At 47.6% G+C, this 16,524-nt stretch overlaps 1 protein-coding gene across 1 annotated transcript; it reads right to left on the reverse strand.

Annotated features, from left to right (window-relative positions):
• Positions 1 to 6,950: 6,950 nt before the first annotated feature.
• On the reverse strand, positions 6,951 to 7,912 carry LOC147935466 (uncharacterized). The gene is made up of 2 exons (XM_087473021.1): positions 7,571 to 7,912; positions 6,951 to 7,457 (listed from the first exon to the last, which is right to left on the reverse strand). Exons 1-2 carry the CDS (start codon positions 7,910 to 7,912, stop codon positions 6,951 to 6,953), a joined length of 849 nt encoding a protein of 282 aa, XP_087329147.1.
• Between the last annotated feature and the right edge of the window lie 8,612 nt (positions 7,913 to 16,524).

Here is a 16,524-nt window from a genome sequence, read left to right on the forward strand (position 1 = left end):
TCTCGAAGTCTAGCTTTTCTTTTCTTCTCAAGGATTCGATAATGGAACCAAACATGAGAACCTACCAAAGAAAGCGTAGAAGATCAACCTCCGCCGCTGCTAGAACCGGAGGTGAGGCCGTCGAACCTCGAGAATCCCGAGGAAGAGGAGACATTCCGCATTCCCAACCGCTGGTTGGATGTTTCGCCTCTCCAACCCGATGCTCAACCCGATCTATCACCCGATCCGGTGCTCGAGCAACCAGTGTTCTCTGTTCCGATCCTGTAGCTGTTGCTGTTCGCCGATCTCCTCGACGTAGGGACATGTCTACGTCTGAGAGAACTGTTACCGACCCCATGGAGGTCGACTCTGACGCTGGTGGAGGAGAGCCAGAGGAGATCCAAACCTCGCGGTTAAGAAGCAGAGCTGTCGTTGCGAGAGGGAAGAGACCAGCCTCTGAAAGGGCTGAGAAGAAGAAGATCGAGATTCATAGGAGGAGAGTCGTGACCGAGAGGAGGAGCAAAGAGAACGCACACGCCAGGCTTCGCGGAGGCTGAAGCAGAAAGAGGTGGAAACCCCGACCAAGCTCTTCAAGGTCTTCCGCAAGATGAACTTTATTGGTACCCGCTACCCTCATCGTGAAACGATGAAGCAGTTGGGCATCGCTAGAGACGTCGAGTTCCTGTTCGACATGTGCCACATGGGCAAGATGATGCGAGCCAACCTCGAGGCTTATGAGGAGGAGACAATACATTTCCTCTCCACGCTGCGGTTACACTATTTTGAAGACCACCCGACCCTACTACCCGATGGCAGGATTGGGTTCATCACTTTCTTTGTGCGGAACAAGGAGTACCGGCTTACCTACAAGGAGATGGAGAAGCTATATGGTTTCAAGGCTAGGAGTGGAGAAAGCATGGAGGTGAGCAAAGAGGAGATGAAGTACCTATGGCTGACAATAGGCAACAAGCTTCCTTACAAGTCTACAAGCTCCAAATCAGCTCAAATAAGGAGCCCCGTTTTGAGGTATTTTCACAAGTCCCTCGCCTACACTCTTTTTGCTAGAAAGGAGTCTGGGAATGTGAATGACCATGAGCTCCAGCTGCTAGACATTGCCTTGAGTGGAGTATTAGACAATGCTAGGGATGATACACTACTAGTAGGAGATGCTGCGGATACTAGCATGGTCTTTGTGCTTCTAGCTCAGTTCCTTTACCTCAAACGAGGAAGATCGTTTCGTACCTCACGGGTTATGTTTGTGGATCTTCCACCAGCGTTAGACCACAAAGGTCAAATCGGTGGTGAGAAAACTTGGAGCTCCATCAGTTCGGTGAATGCAACATTAAATTCTTGTGTTCTGGGTGGTTGCGGCGTAACTATTATAATCCCTCGTGACGATCAGCGCCCTTGGACTCCTCCAAAAGGGTATATTTGTCTCTACAAAGACTATTTTAACGATTGCCGCCTATTTTTCCCGCTTCCGAAACTGCTAACTTTATATGCTCATCGACATCGATTAACGATTTGCCAGCTCGCCCCTGGCAGTATCTGTAACTTCACCGCTGCTCTTACTATTGCAGCAGAGGTCGGGGTTGAGATTGGAGTTCAATGCTTTGAACACCTGACCAATTTCAAAGCGTCAAAAGTCAAAGAATTCTGGACGGTGAACATGAAGCCGCAACACAACTTTCTCCCCAATAGTTATTTCTTTGTCCGAGTTGACCAATATTCATTCAAAGATTGACTGAGCGGGACACAAAGAGTGTGGAACGATATACCCGGTAGATTTTACATCTTTCGATTTGTCCGAGCTGATCACATCATTTCTAACTGGGTTTTAACTTTCTATTTTTTGTTTACAGATCGCCCCATTTGTCCAACCAGATTAGCCCCCGGATATACTGCGGTTAAAGAAGCCTTATTCTCTGGTTCTAATCAAGAGTGGAGTTTGATCTCCCGTATCCGCGTCGAGCAAGCTATGGGCAAAGCTAGAACAAACTTTCCGAGTTTCGCAAGTTCGCTAGGTCAAACGTCAAGGTCTGTCGGAACATCCATCGTTCTTGGCGATGCTCTTCCAATCGACAATCCGATCCCTTTGACTGAGAACAGACCTGACCCAGCACCTAAGCAGATCGGAGAGGAGTTTGTTGAGATTAAAGAATTTGAAGAAAATCCGGAAGAGGTTGCCCAAGCTGCTCACGAGTTGGAGACTTGTGAGAAGAAGAAGAAGAAAAAGAAGAAGAAGAAAGGGACCGAAAGAGAGATCCGCGAAGATTCTGCTACTGGTTCACTTCCCAAGGTCACTCACAAGCGTTCGGCTGAAGATGCTTGTCTTGAACCCGCCGATCGGTTCCGTGTTAAGAGGAGGGATGACCGAAGTGATCAGTTTGCCTTCGACTATTTCGGCGATACCCCTTTGATCACAAACCGAGCTACTTCTCGCGATACCCCTTCTCGGATTCTTCTCGAAACAGACAAGCTGGACTTCGAGCAGGCATTCCTCGATGTCGCCCAATCGCACCTCATGGTTTGCATCATTTTCCCTAGCGCTCTACTTTATCATTTTCTTTTGATAATTTGCGACTGATATCTTCTTTTCGTATTCACAGACAGCCACTCGTATCAACGCACTCACCCAGCTTTACAATAGACGACTCAAGTCGCTATCGACGTTTGGGTTCGAGCTGGAAAAAATGAAAGAATGTATGGAACAAATCCAGACGACCGACAGGGCCAAAGATGTCAAAATCCAGGAGCTGGAAGTCGTTATCGCCGGAAAAGATGAAGATCTTGCACAGTCTAGACGCCAGATATCTGACCTGGAGTCCCGTATCTCCACATCCAAAGGAGAGAAATCCGAACTGCAGCTGGAGTGCGACGAGTTGAGATCGAAGCTTGAGTCCGAAGTGAGCCGACTTCGTCGAGATCGTTTGGCGAAAGTGGAGCAAACTGCCAAAAAGGCCCAAACTCGACAAGACAGGGTGAAAGCGTATCTGGTCGAACAGGAAGAGGTAGCTCGCCCAAAGAAGGATGTGCTTAACCAAGCTCACGGAGTCGATCAAACCGTGAAGTATTTGCTTGGGAAGGGTGTGACCATCCCCGATGACCTGATCGCCGAAATTGAGGATAGACGAGAAAAGGCGTTTGAGGCCGTCGAAGCCTTGGACATCATTGAGTTAACTGAAGGCGATCTCAACATGTCGCCAGATTAGCTTGGATTCGGACTCCTTCATCCTGGGACAGTAGCTCCTGATTGCGTCAGATATCTGCACGGATCCAACGCTGATGTTTTTCAAGCTGACCTTTCCGATCTCCCGGAAGCTTGATGTAATGACTCTTCTTTGTTGTTTGTCATTTATATTAAAAACCCTGTAACGACATTGCCTATTTTGTGTCCGGTTTCCTTTTGTTAACTTTCCTCTTTTACGGAATATTTCCTTTATACTTTAGGAAGAGATCTCGCCGTAGAGAAATGTTAATATTCCAATTTCACAATTGGAAAACATTCGTCTGGGGTTTGTATAAATATACAAAGTCCATCCCCTCAATTGATCATTAATCTTACCAGAGAAAGAGGTCTCAGGATGCCAAGCTCTGTAGGAAGTAGCAATCCCGAGGTTGAAGTTGGACATGATGTCCCAACGTTCTCAAACTCAGAGGCTATTGAAAGGGGGATGCCCTATTATCCAAACATCCTGGTTCCGTGGATGCTGATGTTTCTCGTTAAACCGGAGGCGAGGTCGGACCTAGAGACCTTCCTTTCTCGCATCGAGGAACACCATACCGAATACCGCAGTCGGCTCACCGTGGCAGAACAGTCGCAGAACGAATTGCTACTTAAACTTAAGCTGTTTGAATCTCATCCAAGATTTTGGATTGAGAATGGACTGGGCAGGGTGGCGGATATGCCGTCGTGCTTGGTTGAGTATTGTAGTGAATGCTATTATTCGGCGAACTCTTCGCCAAGCGAGCCGAGCTACTCCCTGAGCGGCGAATTCATTCCCTCCAAAGTGAAACTGTTCTTCATGAACAAACGTGCCAACAATGTAGAGGCAGCTGCAGCTCACGCCTTTGTTCGCCAGGTAACACTTTCGAACTTTACTTGCATAATTCCCAACTAAGTGCTAATGCTAACGTAAGATTTTGGTGTGTAGATCGAATTCGTGCATTTAGAGCAATGCCATAAACTTTACTACCATCGCATGAAGAAGAATGAGATTGATGATCATTTAGCTGTACTGGAAGCTGAGGTCGCCACCTTGAAGGCGAAGAGAAAAAGAGCCATAAGCCATCTTGATGAGTGCGATAAAACAGGACTTCAGCTACTATGGCCTATGCTGAAATGTCTTAAGACAGATACTCGAAAGATCGCAGCAGGGCTCACCTTAAGTTCTGGATAACCGATGTATTTGTAATTGGCGATTTGCCCCTGGTCTTTTTGAATTATTAATAAAGTTGTCGCGTTTTGACAAATTGTGTTTACAAAATAAAGGTTTCACTCTGTTCGAAATTTTACACGAGGCGGAACGTCTCCCGGCTTACACCGAGTAATCCTTATTAGGATAATTTAACCCGAGCGTCCATGCGCTTTGGCGGAAGGAGAAGTACAGGACTTTGGCTTACGTCCTTTGTTCCAGTCCGGAAGTCGAACGGCGAAATTTAAAACTCTGGGTTCGGCTTACATATCCATCCAAACTGGAATTTGCGAAACAATTCAAAAAAGAAACCTGTGTGTATCGAGCTCGCTGTCAAAGGATGGGTTCGTACATTAAGGCCTTCCGCCTGAAATACGATCTCATCTTCCGGGTCTGCCGTTTAAAGGGAACTATTGCAGTTCTCGACGAGCTTATTGCCGACGGCTTCTATCTGGCGAACTGGCGTATGACCTGACTGCTTGCTGACCATGCCCGATGTGAAGAACAGGTTGCCAGGGCCCTGATACCCGACCTGCCGGAAGGTGACTACGAACCGCTGGGGGAATCGGAACATCTGCACATCACGGAGATCCCCGTCTATAGGAGTCACATAGAAAGGCTGAGACGGTACATCCTCCATCTGGAATCCACGGACCATCACTTCCGGGAAAGCAACTCCATGCGCGTTCCTCGAAGAGATGCAGCCAGAGGTGCGGAGGTGCCGACAGTCCGGCTAGAGGAACTAAGACGGGAGAGTCAAAGATGGCGATCCTATCTTGAGGGTCTGATCGTCGAAGAGCCGCTGGAGTCTGACCTCTCAAGCTCTGCGCCTATGAATCGCCGAGGAGGTTGAGATCACAGGAGGGAGATCTCACTTCGGACATGTTCCCTGAGATCAGAAGGCTAGTAATTTCGTCCATTGAGACCGGTTTTCCCTCAAGTCGTCGAAACCAAGTTTCTAAAACTTTGCGGTACTGTTGCTTGTTTTTTTTTTTTTTTTTTTTAGGCGATATGTCGAATTGACTTTGTACTTATCTTGAAATGAATAAAGATTTATCTTTTGGTGAAAAGAAATTTTAATTATTTTATTAACAAAAAGATCAGGGCTGCCTACATACCTAAAGTTGGGATCAAGCCAGTCGTAGTTCATAGTACAAGCACTTTCGAAATCGGGATCGGACAAACGACCTAGTAATTCCAAAAAATTTTAACCTGCGTACCCTCCCTTGTCGAGAGCTCATAGACTTCGGGGCGAACTGCTTTGGAGATGAGATACGGTCTCTCCCAACGGGCGCCAAGTTTACCGGCATTTATATTCTTAGTATTCTCGTAAACCTTGCGTAGTACTAGGTCGCCCTTATTGAAACGTCGCTGACGGACAACTTTGTTGTAGTACTTGGCCGCAGCATTCTGATAGTTCTGGATTCGGACCAAAGCTTGATCGCGAAACTCTTCGGCAAAGTCGATATGATCGAGCATCATGTTGCCGTTAAGCCCAGAGTCGTCAACTAACATAGTACGGCGAAGCGTTGGCACACAAGCCTCGGCTAGAGCCAATGCCTCGTTGCCATAAGCTAACGAGAAAGGACACTGCCTCGTAGCTCACCTCGGGGTAGTCCGGTAAGACCATAGTACGCCATCGAGTTGATCTGCCCAAGCTTCTTTTCTTCGTCCCAGGCGTTTCTTCAGCCCATCTATTATGGTCTTGTTTGTGGCTTCGGCTTAACCGTTCCCCTGAGGATATCAGGGAGTCGAAGTGCTCAAACGAATATGCCATTTGCTGAGAAAACGTCGGGTGATCAGCGAGGTGAACTGTGTTCCGTTGTCGGTGACGATCTCATATGGGAGTCCATGGCGACAAATGATGTTCTTCCAAATAAAGTTGGTCACATCCAGCAATTGTACCTTGTGAATGATTCAGCCTCCACCCACTTGGTGAAATAGTCGGTTAAGACCAACAAGAAGCGCTTTGACTTTGACATAGGCAGTGGACCGACAAGGTCCATTGCCCAGCGCATGAAAGGATATGGCGCGGTAATCATGCTTAGCAATTCGGGTGGAACATGTTTCATCGGTCAATGTCGTTGGCAAGCTTCACACTTCGCCGAGAACGCTTCGCAATCAGCGACCATAGTTGGCCAATAATGGTTGCCATCGTCACCTTCGTGGACTTCCATCATTATTCGATCCGCCTCTTCTTGGTCGACGTAAGTGAGTAAAGTTCCAGAAGAACTGCGTCGAAAAATGTTGTCCCTTAACATGACGTAATGTGCACATTGGGCTCTTAACCGTCGAGCTTGCCAACGATCTTCTGGAACCCTGCCATCCGCGACGTACGTTTTGATCCGCCGAGCTTTGAGTTGGATCATCGACTTCCATTGGTTCTATATCGTCATGGATGGCGAGAATCTATATCGTTTCGATGCATTCGATCAGGACTTGTCATCGCAAACCAGGATCGGAACAATTCGCCAGAGCGGCGAGAGCGTCTGCCGACGCGTTTTCGCTCCTCGGAACCTTGATTAATTCGAATGAAGCGAACTGCTCCGAAAGAGTTCAGAGTAACTGGCGATATGCCCCCATGCGCTCATTATTAGCGTCGTATTCTCCACTGAATTGGCTAACCACGAGCTGTGAATCGCAGAAAACTTGGATGCTTGTTACCCCAAGTCCTCGTGCCAACCTCTGTCTGGCCAGGACGGCCTCATATTCAGTTTCATTGTTTGATGCCTTGAAGCCGAGCCTGAGAGCCTGCTCGAGGACTTCGCCTGTTGGCGATCTGAGAATGCTCCCGACGCCGGACGCCTGATTGGATGTAGAACCGTCAATGAACAATGTCCAAGGTTCCTCCTTGGGCATGGTTTCTTCGAGTTTGGGAGATAGCTCCATGATGAAGTCCGCTAGGACCAGTGACTTTAGGCTCGGACGAGAATGAAATTCGATATCGTACTCGCTCAACTCGATCGCCCATTTTGCAATTCGCCCGGATTGAAGAGGGCTGTGAAGAACAATCCGGAGTTGTTGGTCGGTGTAGACAACGATAGAGTGCGATAATAGAATCCTCTATATTCATGGGTTCCATCGTTCCCATCGCTTCTTGATTAATCATTAGGCCCGAATTCAAGGCAAGAGCCAACTTTTCCAAGGTCGTCCCGGACTAGCACCCCACTAATTGCCGAACTGGAGACAGAGACGTAGAGATATAGTGTCTCCCCCTCTTCAGGCTTGACGAGTACCGGCTGACTGGTGAAGTACTCTTTGAGTTGTCCGAAGGCGATCTTGCAGGCGTCGTCGCAGTGAAAATCTTTATTACCCCGGAGGAGTTGGTAGAATAGGAGACATTTGTCCGTTGATCGGGCTATGAACCGATTTAACGAGGCTATCCGACCTGTTAAGCGTTGTACCTCTCGCTTATTGGTCAGAGATGGGAGTCCCAGTACTGCTTTGGTTTGCTTCGGATATCCCAGGAACTCCCTCGAGGTTACACCGAATGTGCACTTGGTTGGGTTTAGCTTCATCTGGAATCGATCCAGGATGTCAAAACATTCGGCAAGGTGCTGGATATGTTGTTCTGCTATCAGGGATTGACTAGCATGTCGTCGATGTAGACTTCCATCGTCTTTCCTAACAAGTCGGCGAATATCATATTAACCAGGCGCTGATAAGTCGCCCCCGCGTTCTTCAGCCCAAACGGCATCACTTTGTAGCAGTAAGTCCCTCTATCCGTGATGAATGCGGTCTTCTCGCGATCGGCTGGACTCATGGCGATTTGATTGTATCCGGAGAATGCATCCATGAACGAGAGTAGCTGGTTCCCCGCGGTAGCTTCTACGAGTCGATCGATGTGAGGTTAAGGGAAACAATCCTTGGGACATGCCTTGTTGAAGTCAGTGAAATCAACGCAGACTCTCCATTTGCCGTTCTTTTTCTTGACCACCACCGGGTTCGCCACCCAATCAGGGTATTGTACTTCCAATATCTAATCGGCTTTAAAAAGTCGCTCGACTTCGTCTTGCTCCGCCTTCGCCCGATCAGATCCGAGACGTCGACGCTTTTGTCGGACTGGTTTGAAAGTGGGGTCAACGTTCAGTTTATGGCAAGTTACCGAGGGATCGATATCGACCATGTCCTTAGTGGACCAGGCGAACGTCGAGGATCTGGATCTTAGAAACGTTATCAGTTCGGTCTTGATCCGATCTTCAAGTTCGGCCCCAATTCCAACCGTCCGGGAAGGATCGACTAGGTGATCCCCGCTCTGTAATTGCTATGCGGCGTCCTCTTTCCGCTGTTGCTTTTTCTCGAGAACAGAGCAGGTTCTGGCCATCTTTTGATCGCCATAGAGCGTGTAAATCCCAGTGGCAGTCAGAAATTTAACGCAGAGGTGATAAGTGGACGGTACTGGCCGCATCGAGTAAATCCAGGGAGAACCCAAAATGGCGTTGTAAATTGGCGGTACATCTATGACCACGAACTTGGTCTTGCGCGTCACTCCACCAGCGCGGACTTGCAACTTCACATCGCCCATTGACATTTTGGCCACACCGTCGTATCCGGTCAGCGTCCTGGACTCTGGTTTGATTTGCTCCGGTGTCACGCCCATTTTCTAATGTCTGCCAGAATAGAACGTTGATCGTGCTGTCGGTATCCCATAAGACTCGCTCCACTTCAAACTCGCCCATCGTAACTTCCACGACCAGGGGGTCGTTATGAGGATGATGGATTCCTTTAGTGTCCTTAGTGGTGGGGTCGGCACTAAGCCGCTCTTCCTCGGAGATCGCGCTTGCTTCTTTAGGGTTTGACCGATAATCATGGAGATGCGACCCCGGGATGGGGTTTGTTCAGTTTGCTCCCCTTTTGGCGCTTCGGCGGTCCCAGGAGTCCTTCCACTAGCGCTGGATTGTTCTGTTGCGCGATAGGAGGAGGGTGTTGCTGCTCGCTTGGCATGTTATTTGGGGGATTATTGCCCTTCTGACCTCGCCCAGGGTTGGATCGTCCGGATCTGCCCCCGCGACCTCTTCCTCCACGACCACCGCGGAAGGCTTTAGGCTGATAGACAGCTTTGATCTTGCCGGATAGGTACTTTTCATATAGATAGTTGGACAGATGTTTACACTCGGCTGTGGAATGGCCTCCGAACATGTGAAAATCACAATACAGTTCCGCTTGTGTATCGGAAATCGCACTGGCTACTCCATGCTTAGGATCTCTTGGGTCGTGATCCGTTTCTCTTCATCTTCTTCGACGTATGCAAAACGAAACCCCTGATGAAATGCTGACTAAAGGAATCCATCATCCTCGGTGACCGAGACGCTAGCATACTTTTCCTTGAATCTGGTATGATATTGTCGCAGAGGTTCACCGGGTTCCTGAACTATCTCCAATAGTTCGGCGCTTGAAATACCGCGTTTTATGAAGACCTGGTAGTTCCGTAGGAAAGCTGTTGACAACTGAGCAAAACTGTCGATCGAGTTCCCCGGGAGTCAGGATAACCAAGTTAACGCATTCCCTATTAAACTCTCGACGAAAAGCTGACACTGGCCAGCGTCCTTCTGATCCTCGGTGAGTCTGGCTTTGGATACCGTAGCCATGAACGAGGTCATGTGATGCACTGGATCCTTCGTCCCTTCGTAGGTCAGAAGCCTTAGTTTTACGGCCGGAACATAGGTCTCTAGGATTCGTTTGGTAAAAGGGGTCTGCTGCGTGGCTTCAAACATCCTATCGATCTCCGGAGCCGTGCTCACAGCCCGGTGGAGGAGGGATCCCATGTCCCAGATTTTGAGGTGGATCTCTTCCAATTCAGGATAGGGAGAAGGAAATTGATCTCCCTGAGAGGATTGCCCGATGTGGGGTTGCACCCCCGAAGCTAGCACCGAGAGTGCGTACTGGTTTTGAGATCGGAAGGCTGAGGGTGGCGGATCGTTAAACAGCTGTCGGTTTAGGGGACCATTTCTTCGGACTGCTGGCGGTGGCACGATGTTTTGCTGAAGTGGAAGGGGCGCGCTTCGTGCTATTGCGTCCAACCGTCGGTTCGTATCGGATATCGCCTGGAAGAGATCTTTGGAGATCGTTCCGAAGACATGACAGAGGTTGTCCATAGAGACGAGCTGGGGAGGGGGCACGATTTGCGCGGACGCAGTCTGTCTAGCAACATATCCATCAACGGGTAGTTCTCTGCCAGGCCCCTGGGTTCCGTGACGGTGTGGTTCGACATCCTCCACCCCGACGGAGTGTACCGTTGAGTCGTCTGCTGGATCTTCCGACGTGCCGAGGTGGCATCATATGTAGACAAGCGTGGCAGGCGAGTCGGTAGGTGGATCGGTGGTGACATCCTGCGAATTGGTGGCTCCGGTGACCGGGTTGTCCTGTTGTGGAGCGGTCGCGTTGGTGACACCGTTGTCGGATGCTGGAGACATGGTCTTTCTTGCTTGATGAGTTTCAATAGAACCTAAGAGAGAAGTGATTTGAGAACTTAACCTCCCCACAAACGGCGCCAATTGTAGAAACTGAGTTTCACACAATGAATTTGTTTGAAGGGGGAAACAAATTCAATAATCCTTCTCTCGTAGAATCGAATTAAAACTAGAAATTGAAAGGGGATTTAGATCTCTTGAGAAACAAGCTAGGGTTTTGCTCAAGAACAATGAAGAATTAAGGGTTTTTTGTATTAATTGCTGGATGATCTTACAATGTGGAAGATCCTTCTATTTATACTTTGTCATAGATTACAAAATATAATTACTTTCCTAATGAGTTGACTCATGATTTGGAAAGTTGCTTGTTTCTTGCTAGGTCGACCGTCGGGCAAACTCGAAGTCGGTTTCTTGCTCTTGAGCTGGGCTTCTTCAAGCTATTGGGCCTTCATTCAAAGGCCAAACCATCTCTATGAGCGAACTCCCGGTTTAGTCAATCGGTTTCCTTGTTGGTTTAGACCGGTATGTTGGGGGTGCCAATTCCTGCACCAACACTCTCTATACACATGCGAAATACGGACACACCAGTCCCTTGTTATAAAGCCATGGCATAGACGTACCAGGAACGACAGAGGATGCGAATCACTAATCCCTGTCTGAAGAAACCCGACCACCACTTCTGAATCAACCTCTATTTCTAAACGCGTCACACGCTTACCCCACGCAAAATGAAGACCGTAGTACACTCCCCACAACTCTGCTAGAACAGTCGAGCATATCCCTATGTTCACTGCAAAACCACCTAACCAATTCCCTGACACATCACGTAATACCCCAGCAGCATAAGCCAAACTCGTATAACCCTGTGAAGCCCCATCTGTGTTCAGTTTCAGCCAACCTTCTCGCGGTGGTGTCCAAGCTATCATGCGCTCTTCCCTTACCGGTTTATGTGTTGTACCTTTGTTCTTCAAAAACGCTGATGTTGCCTCCTTTGCCAAATCTTTCAAGAACTGCACCCGATCACGACACCTCCCATTGACACCAAACACATTCCTGCATCTTCACTTCCAACCCCACCATACTGATATAGCAAACAGTGGTGATCAATCACTATTCAAATTCTCATACAACCATTCCAATAAAGATGTCCCAAAAAATCGAGTTTGTCTTCGCAAAGGAACTAACCTCCTCCATACCCCCTCCATTGCTGGACAATCACATAAAATGTGGATTATGGTCTCTTCCCCACCTTTACAAACTTGGCATCAGGTTGAATCCGCAAGATGTCGTCTAAACCGTTCCGCATTTTTCATTATCGCTTGATTCCCCACAAGCCACAGAAAAACATTAACCCGTGTCGGTACCGACACACTCCACACACGAGACCAAAAAGCAGGCATATCAGGTGATGGTATTGTACTCCGCGTGAGTAGTTCATACGCCGACGTGACAGTAAAGGACCCCGTCTGAACTCTCTCCCCACGACAAGCGATCTGTCGCACCTGTAACCCTGTCTACCACAATGGCTCCTAGTCGTAGTCTAGTGTCCTCATTAACATAAGCAGACATTCCTCCCAGGTTCCACCCAGTACCATCACGCCACATATCTTGTACTAGTACACTCAAACACTCCGCAGGTAAAGAATCAAGCACCCCATCACAGAGAGGCTTTCGTGTGAGCAACTTCTCCTGCCAAAAACAAACAGTACTACCATTCCCAAGCACCCAACAATGGCCCAAACTGATTACCTCCCTAATACTTTGAGCTACACTCCGCCACGTCGATGACCAAGTATTTTTAGGTGATAACCATTGCACATTATGCATATCACCCACCTTATACTTGCTTCTTAGCACATGGGCCCACAAACTGACAGAGTCATGAAGAAGTCTCCAATCCAACTTAGCCAGCAAGGCTTTATTCATTTCTATAGCCTGTCGAATCCCAAGATCGCCTTGTTTCTTCGGGAGACAGACTCTCTTCCAAGAAACCAAGTGTTGCTTCTTCTTATCACCCGTGCTACCCCATAAGAACGTTCTCGACACTTTATCCAACTCTTTCAACAAGCTTTGTGGCATCGAGATAACACACATAGTATTAACCGGAACAGACGAAAGCACAGCTTTAGTGAGTGTAAGACGGCATGCGAGACTCAAACATTTTCCTTTCCAACCAGCCAATTTCGAGGAGACTCTCGCTAATACTTCCCCAAATGTCTCCTTTTTTAACCTCTTCAGTAATATAGGCATTCCCAGATATTTACCTAAATCTTGTGTAGACTAATACCACTCTCATCACTGATAAGTTTCCCCAAGTCCCTAAACACATTCTTGGCGAAAAATATTTTTGACTTCTCAAGGCTCACATTTTGTCCCGAGGCAACACAAAACCATTCTAGGATCCGTCGGATAACACGTATTTGAGACACAGATGCTTCAGCAAATAAAATTAAATCATCTGCAAAACAAACATGTGAAAGCAAGGGACTTCCCTGAGAAAGGCGAATAGGCTTCCACTCCTTCCTACCAACTGAACAATCGATCTGATGACATAAACGCTCAAGAAAAGCACAAACAAGTACGGAGATAACGGGTCCCCCTGTTTCAATCCCCGCAAAGGTTGAAAAGCTTCTGTTTTTTGACCATTCCATAAGATATTCATCGATGGACCCGTAACACCCTGCATGATCCAATGAACCCACTTATCCGATAAACCAGCAGCTACTAAAGTATCCTGTAGGAATCCCACTGAATACAATCATACGCCTTTTCCAAATCAAGTTTTAGGAGCATCCAACCCTTCCTCTCTTTCTTCCTTTTCATTGAATGAACCGCCTCCTGGACAATAACTATGTTGTCTGTGCTAAGACGCCCTGGAATAAAATTGCATTGTGCTGGTCCTATCAACTTTATCATTAACTTTTTCAGTCTCAACACCATGACCTTTGTCACCATTTTAAACAACACATTGCAGAGGCTGATCAGTTGGAACTGTGTTATCTTCTCTGGCTTCTCCACCTTCGCCAATAACACAACCAATGCATCATTCAGTCCTGGCTCTAAGATCCCTGTTTCGAAAAAACGAAGCACAAAAGCGACCACGGATTCTCCCACAATATCCCAACATCTCTGATAGAAGACTGGCTGATACCCATCCGGACCAGGAGCTTTAAACTGTCCCATACTCCTCACAGCAAGCTCAACCACATATGCACAAAAGGGCTTACTCAACTCCAGCTTGTCCTCTCTGGTTAAACTCTGGAAACCTCCACTCGATAAACTGTCCACTACAGCATCAATATCCTCCATCAAATAAAGACGTTTATAATAAGAGATTTCCATCTGCTCCAACCCATACGGATCAGTTTGCCACACCCCGCTATCATCCTTCAGTGCCTCAATCCGGTTCCGTCTTCTCCTCATAACCGTCGAGGTGTGAAAATAACTCGTGTTACGGTCCTCGTGAAAAATCCATTTCTCACGTGACTTTTGGAACCACAGAGTTTCTTCATGCTCCAAAACTTTATCCAGTTCCTGAAGCAATTCCTCTTCCTTCTGTAACAGGACATAGTATGTGAATGTTCCAACAAATCTTGCACCAGTTTTATTTCTCCCAGTAGACCCTCCTTCTTCTTATGAACATCCCCAAAAACCTCTTTATTCCACTTCTTCAACGTCACTTGTAAAGAATCAAGAGCCTCTGGAGTGGACAAATCTCGACGCCATGACAAGGACACCAACTCCTAAAAACTTGAATGACTCAACCATGCTGCCTCGAATCGAAAAGGTCGCCTTCTAGGGTCCCTGCTCACCACTGGACATAACTGTATATACAGGGGAGCATGATCAGAGGCTAGGAATGGGAGATGAGTCACCGACGCATCCGGCCACTTCAAACGTGTTTCTGCGCAACACAACACTCTATCTAACCTTTTAGCCACAAATTTTTGCTCCACTCGTCCCCTCTCCAGGTGAAACGATTCCCGCGGAATCCCATATCAATCAAAGACTCTGCGCTAATCCAGTCCCCAAAATCCAAAGAATCCGAGGAGATCCTACCATTACCCCCAATCCTCTCATCAACCCTAACAATGGTATTAAAATCCCCACCAACCACCAACGGTCCATCAACCCTGCTGATAACCTGATGGATTTTTGCCCATAAACCACTTCGTCTACTATCTGTCGGCGCCGCATACACTACAATAAAATGTAGGATATCAGACCCATTCTCCACTTTCGCATAAAGATATTGGTCCGAAGACTCCATAATCGTCACCGTGCTGATACCTGTTCTCCACAGAAGCCACAAACCACCTCTTTGGCCATCCGAATCAATTCGAACAGAGTTTTCAAACCCCAATCCATGACATATTCGACATGCTCTATCACCCTCAGCATGTGTTTCGAACAACGCCAAAATATCTGTAACATTCTTCTTCAAGAGATATCGAATGGATCTACGGAAATTGGGTTTATTCAACGACAAACAATTCCACAACAAGCAATTCATCATATATTCAACGACATGGCATAGAACCACCGGGGACAAACATTATTGGCGTAAAGGGTTCGCCTCTCCCGCCGATGAATCACCCGACTCCTCATCGCCTTGGATAACTCGACACCCTCCGACTCCAAACAAATCATCATTTGCGAGCCTGATTCGACTTCATCCGGCCCCAAATCCACCATCTTGTCCCCAGCCCCAACCATAAACACACCACCAGGTCTCGCGATAATCTCTGTTTCGACTCGCAGTCGCTTACCACTGGCCAGAAGAGAACTCTCATCCCGTATGGGCCCAAAAACCAAACCCCTAACAGGCCGAGCCTGTTTCTGTTGTCTTTTAAACCCATGTGCCTCGCCTCCTCTATTAATTTGGGGTTTTTTGTCCTTAGACCCATCTCGCACAAACCCTTTCTCTTTCGCGAAGCCCAATTGAGATTGCACTTGTTTCCCTTGCACGGTACCCTTCGCTCCTACAATTTGTGCAGAATGATATTCATTCTCCATATTTGCACCAGACCGAATATTTGGCTCCCGTTGATCAGGGATCGTATCTTCCTCACCTAAACCACCAAATCTGTTTGAGATATTCACCTGCCTAATCTCATATTGCGATATGTCCCGGAGATTTTTTTCCAAAACAAAACCGGAACCTCCCGCCGTGGAAACAGCCCTAGTTTGCGAAAGCCCTGACTTCCTCCCCCCCCCCCCCCCCCGCGTCGGACCTCTGTAAACCCATCATCTCGTCGCACCGGCTCTGCCACTACCATCGCTATAGCCGGAACAACAGGCTCCACAGGTTTTTCCTGAACCCGCATTGGACAATTATGGACCATATGGCCATACATTTTTTTTTTTTGAATCTAATGTTAAATTATATTCAAAAGAAAAATAAACTGTTTGTTACATTTGTGTAATAAAAGACTGTATGCAGTAATGTTTGTAACTTAATGTAGTTTCATCGTGAATAGAATCTAGCGGCAAACCACCGTTGAATGCGAGTGTCTCCTCCATCCCCCAATGTGCTCATACGGTTGCGGACGTTTTACCAGCCTGTCAGTTGGTGACGGTACTTCCCCATGGCTCTGTTATTGCGTTCTTGCCAGAGAGCATGGATCGTGTTTTGGAAAACATACCCCAAGAGAAACCGTTGAGTTGTATCCAGTTCAGTACCCTCTAATAGAGTCATGACCTCTGTCCAGTTAGCCGTG

The sequence above is a fragment of the Camelina sativa genome, chromosome 11 (genome assembly GCF_030686135.1).
Source record: "Camelina sativa cultivar CO46 ecotype springtype chromosome 11, ASM3068613v1".
Classification (NCBI taxonomy): domain Eukaryota; kingdom Viridiplantae; phylum Streptophyta; class Magnoliopsida; order Brassicales; family Brassicaceae; genus Camelina; species Camelina sativa.